This window comes from Malania oleifera, chromosome 13, assembly GCF_029873635.1.
Source record: "Malania oleifera isolate guangnan ecotype guangnan chromosome 13, ASM2987363v1, whole genome shotgun sequence".
NCBI lineage: Eukaryota > Viridiplantae > Streptophyta > Magnoliopsida > Santalales > Ximeniaceae > Malania > Malania oleifera.
Window position 1 is genome coordinate 62952467 of NC_080429.1, and position 9421 is coordinate 62961887.

Sequence of the window (9421 nt, forward strand, 5' to 3'; positions counted from 1 at the left end):
ACATATAATAAGCAAGGAATAGACATTCCCATGATGAAATTTGGAAATAATTATTCCTCTTCTATTCCTTATTACAAAGTTTAAAGAGAAGAAAAACTTTTTATCATTCAATTCATCCCTCATCTTGGGTGCCTACCTAGACCAACACTGGGAAACATCCTAATACTTCACACTATGCTAAAAAAAATAGTCATGTTGTCTCCTCCATTGAGCAATATTTTGATGCTGAAATAAAAGTACCATATTTAAAAAAAAAAAAACATGTTTACAGCCACAAGTATAGGCCCCACGTGCCCCTACTTTGTGCAGGTTGGTAATGAAGCCAAATAAGACACTCTCCCATAGTTTTGTTAGTACTTGAAGAGGCTCTAGCAACCCTACAATCTTCTTCTACTCGACCTTGTTTTTCTGGTAGGTGAGACATGTTCGAGATTATTTAATTGTCTTATCTTTTTTTTGATCAAATGGTAAAAGTGTATATTGATCAAAGTACGTATGTACAAATACTCTGGGCATACCCAGGCCAAACCAACAAGGTATTACACCAAATCGAAAATACATCCAAAAACCTGGGCATACCCAGGATCCAAAGAGAATCAGCCAATCTCAATACATTCAAGTCTAGGAATCCCTAGAAGAAATCATACTATTTCTTCCTTACATAACCGAAACAAGACAACTTTTAACAATTGAATTACATATTGACTAGAAACATATCATATTTGTTAAAAACTGCCATGAAGGTGTGTCTTTGAATTACTTTGACTAGCTCCAAAAGAGAGATTGAATGTCCCTCAAATCTGAATTTGTTCCTAAAGTTCCAAATATAATAAACTATTGCAGCCAAGGCAATTTTTCGTCCAGCAACTTGGATGTTTCAGCCCTTTGCCTCCTTGTGCATCCATTTGACTGCAGCCTTGATGGTGGTCATACTCCTTTTTAACCCTAGCCATTCCTTAATGATCCTCCAAACCTCACCTGTAAAATTGCATTTAAAGAAGAGGTGGTCAATGGATTCTGTTTCTGTATTGCAGTAGGTGCATCTCTGGTCTGTTTCCACTCCTACCAGCTTATCACAAGTACGTAGTTTTCCTTTTAGAGTCAACCATAAACAAAAAGCATGTTTTGGTTGGGATCCGTGGAACCAAACTTCCTTTCTCCATGGAACTCTAGGCATTTTTTCTCTCCAAAATTCGTAGCATCTGTGTGAGCATAGATCCCACCCTTCCATCAGCTCAATGGCACATCCAACACTCCCAGATTTGACAAGAAGCTGATCTCTTATCTCCAGAATTTTCTTGAAGAGTTGGGAATCCTCCTTCTTTGCTGTAATCCCCCAAATATTGTTGTTCTTTAAGTAATTATGATGGATCCATTTAGTCCCTAATGAGTCCTTCTTGGAATGTATATTCCAAAGAGTTCTAGACAGTAAAGCTTTATTCCAAGAGCCCAGATCAATAATGCCGAGCCCACCCTCATCTTTTGGTAGGCAGATGTCGTGCCAAGCCACCAGGGGTTTCTTCTTTCCACCTCATAAGAAGACCCTACACACCTTAATAATCTATCTAAGCACATTTAAGGGGATAGGAAAAATGGCAAGCCAAAAGCATTCCACCCCTTGAATGATAGAATTCAGAATTATCAATTTCCCTGCATATGATAATGTGTGGCCTAGCCATACCTTTAGTTCTTCTAAGATTCGATTAATTAAGGGACTATAGTGAGCCAAAGTTAATCTTGAAGCCAACAATGGAACTCCCAAATAACGAAATGGATATTCCCCTATCCTCATACTAGTAATATTCAGAATCTGCTCCAGATCCTGATCTTTAATTCCTGCATAGAACAAATTTGACTTCTGGTAGTTTACAGCAAGGCCTGAGCATTTGGAAAAATCTTCAAGACATTCCATTAGGCTTCTAACAGAGATAGCATCACCCCTCGAGAAAAGCATTAGATCATCTGCAAAAATTAAGTGGGTTAATCTCAAATCTCCACATTTCGGGTGGAGCTTAAACCTAAGATTGCTAGAGAGAGATTTCAGGAGTCTTGATAGATAGTCCATACATAAGACAAAAATTAGAGGGGAAAGAGGATCCCCCTGTCTCAAGCCTTGATTTCCAGGAAAGAATCCAAAGAGACGTCCATTTAGGCTGACAGAGAAGGCAGTAGTTGAGATACATTCCATGATCCATCTAATCATCATAGGAGGGAACTTCAAATGCTTCAGGAGGTCAGAGATGAAGGACCAATCAACTGTATCATAGGCCTTTCTAAGATCCACCTTTATGAGGCATCTTGGAGAGACCCTTTTCCTTGCATACCCTCTAATTAGCTCCTGCATCATGTATATATTCTCCACCATGCTTCTTTTTTGTATAAAAGCCGCTTGTGCAGGGTCAATTATCTCTTCCAGGCAGGGTTTAATTCTAGCTGCAATGAATTTTGAAATAATCTTATAGAAGACATTACAGCAAGAAATGGGTCTAAAATCACCAACATGGCTGGCATTACTGACTTTAGGCACCAGGGCAATTATAGTATGATTGAATTGTTTTAATAGCCTTCCATTGTTGAAAATTTCTTTGACTGCACTTATGATATCCAAGCCAACAACAGATCAGGCCTGTTTGAAAAAGCAAGCAGAGTAACCATCCGGTCCTGGGGATTTGCCATCCTCGATACTAAAAAGTGCATCTCTGATTTCCTAATCTGAAATTGGGATAGTCATGGAGATTCTCCTGGCCTCACTGAGGACCGGCCCCCTATCGGCTACAAAAGGATTGAGTGAAGAGCAAGTCTACTTTTTCCCCAGCATCATTTCATAAAAATTTTACAAATTCCTCTGCAACTTGGGAATAAGAAGTGGTTATTTCACCATTCTCTTTTGTAATAGCAGCAATATGCCTTCTCATCCTGTTCTTGTTTAGAATAGCATGGAAATATGCAGAGCTCCTATCACTACACATTAGATATTTGTTTTTAATTACTTGAGCTAAAAAGAGCTAATTTGCCTTCTCAAGTCTTTTGGCTTCAATCCTCTTATCCATCAATCTCTTTTTCAAGTCTGGACATGTAGGACAGTCTTGAAGCTTTTCTTGCAAATCCACAAGCTCAGCGCTAGCTTTTTCTGCTCTAGAAGAAATGTGAGAATAGTGTTGTTTATTAAGGAGCTTCAATGGATTTTTGAGAGTATGGAGCTTTTTTTCCAGACAGAATTGAGAATAACCAGAAACCTGGATATTCCAGTTATCCTCCACAATCCTCAGGAAGTCTTCATGGATGGTCCACATATTGAAAAATTTAAAGTGCAATCTGCCCAGATCTTGTTCTGTAAATAAAGAGGTTATACCCACAGAGTGATCTGAGAGGATGCCAGGGAATTGGAAATGGACCTGAGTATTCTAGCCTTTCAAAACCCAATCTTGGTTAACCATAACACGATCAAGCTTGCACCAAACATTACCATTTGACCAAGTGAGCTTACATCCGGTAAAGTTAAGGTCAACCAGTCCAATTTCATTGCAGAACTCCTTGAAGTCTTTCATCTCATAATGAGAGGGGGGGAATACCATTCCTCTTTTCCTCTAAATCAAGCACACAGTTAAAATCCCCACACAATAGCCAGGTAGGTGAAAGGGAAACTCCAATCTATCTGATATCGCTCCAAAGTTCTCTCCTGCCAACCAGAGAGTTGAAGCCATATATGAAGCTCACCATGAATTCATTTGAAGAAACTTTACATTTAACATTACAGTGGATGGCCTGTGGGGTCTTTTTAAGCACCCGTAAATTTGACTTATGAGGATTCCAAAGAACAGTTATCCTACCAGCCCTGTGAGTCTCAAAATTGTTTATCTGCTTCCAAGAAGGGAGTTTTCTTTCCCTTATAGTTTCCAGCCTCTCAACCGTGAGCTTTTTTTCTAATATCCCCATTACATCTATTTTATTATTCTTAATGAGATTTGAAATCCCATTATGCTTTAGGGGTCGATTTAGACCCCTAATATTCCATGATGCTATCTTCATGATGAAGGATGAGGGCCTGGCCCTCCTTTCCTTTTAGCTTGTGCTGTGCTTCCACCCTTCCTTGAGCTTTTCCTGTTCCCCACCGTTTTAAATCCATCATTTGGTTCCTTTCCTTTTTTTGAGTCCACTCTCCTCATTTGACCTTCCTGATCCTGTGGAGCACACACCACTTCCTTTGTATTGGTTCCATTCTGTACTGGCTCCACAGGGTTTTCCCCACAAGTTATTTCCATCCTCCCTCCCTATTCCTCAATAACCGGATTTATTGGTATAGCTGAGCAATTTTCTGTTATAGGTTCTGAAGGACAAACAGTCCCCTCTGTATTGTAGGCCAGTAAAGGGGCTCCAAGAACCTGTGAATCAACCTGACCTTTATACTCCATTTCTTGTTGTTGATCAAGAATCGATGGATTTTCTATTTGGGGCACATTCAAAGGGATGTTGTCACCACCACAGGTAGCAGCAGTGACAGCCTCCATCCCATCCCTTTCAGAATTCATTTCCATTGGCATTGAAGTATGTAAATCCTCACCACGTGAGGAGCATGGAGGAGCACTTTCATTCCCCTCCACCTCATGAGTCTCCACATCTTTTGCTTCCTTTGGAGGACACACAGCTGCACTAGCCTTAGCCACATAAACTTTCTGGTGCGTTTGCCTCCCAGATGCCTTTCTAATCCCACACATATTTACAGTGTGACCCACATATTTATAGAATGTGCAATATTTAGGGGGATTCTCATACACTATTTCTTGATTTAACTCCACATCATCAGGAAGGATGATTTTTACTGAGTGTTTAATCTCTGTTGCAACATCCAATTCCACAAGCACCCTGGCAAATGATACTTTTGCCTTCAACATTGTCATTTTGTCTACACACATTGGTTTCCCAATTTCAAAGCAGATTTTTCCCAAGGCAAGGGGAGTCCACATCTCTATAGGAAGGTTCCTCAATTGAATCCATACTGGCAACACCGTTCGATGTTCAGGCCCAAACTGAAAGTTCTTTGGCATTTTCTTGATGAATAGGGTCTTACCCTTGATAATATAAGGAGCTTTCTGTATTACCCTCTCCATATCCTCCTCATTCTGAAACTTGAAGACAATCCAATCATCAACATGTCTTATATATGTAACCTAAGCATTCCACGATTTGATAATAGCATTCAAAGCACTTGCACTAGGGAACCTATCAACAAAGTATCCCACTAGACATTTCAAATATGAATCCTCAGGTCTAGATAAGTCAGCTAATTTCAGCTTAGCCCCTTGACCATCTAAGGGGAAAGATGGGATAGGGGTACATGATTCTAGCCTTCTATTGTTAGCAGAAAGTTCAGACCAAGGTACCCTTTTATTGTTCCTAGTAACCATTTTCACCCCTTGATTTTCCTTTTCTATAGCCTCAGGCAAAGCTTTGGTTGGACTCAAGCCCTCAGGGCCTGGAAGATCCTTTTTACTATTGCTTTCAAAGAGTTCAGATCACAGCCTCCTTTTATTGTTTCTGATTACCATACCCTCTCCATGGTTTACCTTCTCAGCAGCCTCCGATTGAGCATTAACTGGACTCAAGCTTCGGGAGCCAATATGGTCCTCATCTCCCCAGAGATGTCTTTTGTCCTCAGAAGTCTTATCCCTATCCCTGCTGGAATTTAGTCCCAACGCTTCCATAATTTTTTCACTAAGGACCATCGGGGTAGAAAGCCCCAGATTGGATTTCACCCCATCTGAGCCATTCGAGCCACTTGCAGTGAGACCAAGATGTCTTTGTATCAAATCCATGAAGTCTTCAGGGGATTGATTCGCTTCATCATTTTCATCTTTACCTCCTTCTGCAGTCTCGAATATTCTTCAAAAATTTCTTGTTCCTTTCTTAATCTCCAGACCGCCATATCTCCACCCCTTCTTTCGATAAAATCAAGGGCATCATCAATCTTTCTATTTTCATTCATTTGGATTCGAACAGGGCCAAAATCGCATTTCTCAGTATCATTCTTCTTCGAACATTCTGCCAACCCCATTTTCAAATCCTCATGGGCAGGAAAACTCCTGAGGCTTGAGATTTAATCTTAAAGCCAAGATCAAACCGCAAGAATACTACAAATCCTCCCAGATCACCACGATTGTTACAAATCAAGCCAAAAAACACCACAATCACACCCGGACAAGCACCTCTCCCTAGAGAGAGGCGAGAGCTTCTCTCTCTAACTTGCCCATACAATTCTTTTATGACAAACTCATTCACATGTGTCTTATCTTGCTTATGTGGCCAGTGGTAAACCAATGTCTAGTTCCATCTTGGGTAGCCTATCTGGACTTTAAAACTTTTAGACAATTCCAATCAACATGCATTTAGTTAACTTTCATGTCCTATGAGGCATTTTGCTATATTTGTACTTAGTTCAAGCAAACAAGGTGACTCATGAATAGTTATTATGGTGGAAGAAAAATGACAATTTTCCTGTATATTATAAGCCATAATGAGTTCTATTCAATAATGAAGTAGAGTTCGGCATTCTTTATAACCATCCATGTTTTTTTCTTTTTTTTTTCATTTCATGAGCTGTTAAGTGAAGTTGTGGAATTTGGAAGAGAAATGATAGTGCTTACTACATTTGACACAAATCCTAATGTTCCTGCCCACCACAAGAGGTTTCGTCATATTTGTAAAGTATTTAATTAATTAATGTTAACATTTAACTAGTTAACTTTGTTTTAATGAATATTGTAAATATTATCTTTGTGATGCTCTCTCTATGTAGATTTGGAGGCTTATAGCACCTTACACTAATTTGTTAGAAGATTTTCACAATAGGCATGCAAAATTAATGGAGGAAAGGGTCAATAATGCTCATGCACAACTTTGAAGTGATCATATGATTTTTTGAAGGCTAGATTTTTTATCTTGAAGACGATTTCTATTGACCCCATAGGTCATACCCTGTTTTATCATGAAAAATACCTTGGTATTTAATGTCTATCAAGTTCGTGTGCAGGTTTATATTGTCAAATCATATGCTGGCACATGAAGACTCAAAGTTTAAAGACCCCGAAGACTTCTTTTGTTGTAATTAATATTTGTTCTATTCAGGTCAGTAATACTAAATAGGAAAAAGGTCTATAATAATCTGCATTGCATGAATGTAGGAAGTAAAGCTCAAGACCTTAGAGAGACCTTAGGGATCACCCTTCGGTCGACCAAAGGTTAACTGACGCCAAGTTTTTTGGCATACTTAAAAAGGCCTTAGAAGACCTTAGGTCCCAGGACTTGCATGTAAGAAAGTCCCCATAATCAATTGCTCAATCAGGGGATGAAACTGAAATTAAAATTGAACATAATAGGAAAGTATGTGAGAGGTCGGGTGACCGAACCTCAGGAGTTCAAAACTCCTTGGGAGCCCGAACTGCTAGACAGTCAGCAGTTGACCTGGGTTCGGGCTACTGAACCATGAATGAACCTATTGCCCTCGGGCAACCAAACCTCTGTCAGTGTATAGTTCACCAACTCGGGCTGCTGAACCTCTTAGTTCAAATTAGGCCTTAGGCAACCCAACTTGTCAATTCGGTTAACCGAACTTAGCACCGGGCACCTGAATCGCGCGAAAAATGTTTCTAACTTTTGTTCAGCCAACCGACCCTAGACTCAGGCAACCAAACTCTTTAAAAATGCCTTTTTGAATGAGTTTGTTCGGGCAACCGAACCTCAGTTCAGCCACCCGAATCACGTGGGGTAAATTATTTTTCACTGGGGTTTAATTTAATTAAACAGGGTTAATTTTCCTAAACCATTTTAAAATAATTTTAAGAATACCCTACATGTCCCCAACGGTTATATTTTTGTCATTCTCTCTATATAGGGGCTTATTTGCAAAAATTAGAGGTGATTAGCAAATAGGATTAGCCAAAAATTCTCTTAAATTTTCTAAACCCTATTTGTTAATTCCAACCCCATAACACTCAAATACTTTCATTCCTTTGAGAAATCCCACTTTGTGAGTGTTCATATATTGTTTGTTATTGCTAGATACTCTCAGCATATTCATTGTTATTTGATTTTCAAAGTGAGAGTAAAGCAAAGATTTTTTCCCTGATTTCATTTGATAAATATTTGGTTGGGAAAAATCATATATCTCATTATCATTGCAATACTCATTTGGGCGTATTCTTTTGTGTGTAAAAATATTTTTCAAAACTAGTTTTCAAACAACTCTTGTGCTAGATACATTTGAGAAAATATTTTTGAGGTTGTTTGAATACTCTGATTGGCATCTTTGAAACCCTAAGCTTACATTGAGATATTTTATATTGTGTTTCACAGAAAACCTTGTTTATACACCCTTGTGCATATTTGAGATTATCCATAATATTGAGTGTTGATTGCATACGTATAGCACCGAGCTTATAGTTCTTACATCATTGAGGTGCATTGACTATATTGTGCATAGTGGTACATATTTGCTTATGTAAGGAGCATTTCCGTGTACACAAAATTGTATACACATTGGTTGTATTCCAGGCACGAGCCTGAAGAGGGAGACTAGCCCTATGAAATAGTCCCAGATTGGCTTAGACCCGGTTAAGAAAGTTAGGTGCGTCATCCTGTTAAGGTGGGGACGTAGGCACAGTCGGCCGAACCTCGATAACATATCTTGTGTGCACTATTTATCTTTCTGCAATTTACATTCCCGCACATGTATGTTATAGTTTGTGAATGTTGCGCATGATTTTAATTTCCGCACGTTATATTTATCTGCACATTTGGAACTGCATAGACAGACCCTAGGTTGTGAATATAATGGTGCTATTTAGGTCAAACTTAAGAAAAAGTTTTAAATTCCAATTCACCCCGACCCCTCTTGGGAATACACCAAAGCTAACAATGTCTTTTTAAGGATACAATGATATTTTGTTTTGTAGTTCATAATTTTAGAAAAAGGAGTCTTTGTCAAATGATCTTTCAACCCAATTTGATTAATCTATGATGCTAATTAGAGAGGAAAATGAAAGGAGTGCAAGTGAGAATAAAGCAGACAAGCCCATTATATGACACAAGACAAGCATTTTATAAGTTTATTTGAAGAGTTAATACTCCAATTTTTAAATATAAATAATTCCTACGTATGATATCCTATTGTTGATGGTATGCTTTTATCTAGCTCTTATAGTTGTGTTTATTCATTTATTACTAAATAATATTTTTTTATTTTAGTAACATTTATATTAATTTTTTTTACTAATATTTTTTTTATATTAAAGAGAAATTATTTTTGCTAGAGCGAAAGATTGGTTTATGAAAATGCTTTTTATTTTCAACAAATGGTTTTGTTCTTGATAATTCAAATGGTTATGACACAAAACACAAATATATTGAAAGGTTAGTGTTATTTGTG

At 38.3% G+C, this 9421-nt stretch overlaps 1 protein-coding gene across 1 annotated transcript; it reads right to left on the reverse strand.

The window, feature by feature from the left end:
* Window positions 1–877: 877 nt before the first annotated feature.
* Window positions 878–2969, reverse strand: LOC131145870 (uncharacterized). Its single transcript, XM_058095049.1, has 4 exons — window positions 2879–2969; window positions 2068–2433; window positions 1682–1962; window positions 878–1351 (listed from the first exon to the last, which is right to left on the reverse strand). Exons 1-4 carry the CDS (start codon window positions 2967–2969, stop codon window positions 878–880), a joined length of 1212 nt encoding a protein of 403 aa, XP_057951032.1.
* Window positions 2970–9421: the final 6452 nt, after the last annotated feature.

Coding starts and splice junctions, on each gene's coding strand:
- LOC131145870 (XM_058095049.1), bottom strand. CDS start 2,969: ATGTGTAGTGATAGGAGCTCTGCATATTTCCATGCTATTCTAAACAAG. Junction 2,434..2,878: donor TGCTATTACAAAAGAGAATG/GTGAAATAACCA, acceptor AATTCATTGCAG/CTAGAATTAAACCCTGCCTG. Junction 1,963..2,067: donor CCCTCTAATTTTTGTCTTAT/GTATGGACTATC, acceptor TAATTTTTGCAG/ATGATCTAATGCTTTTCTCG.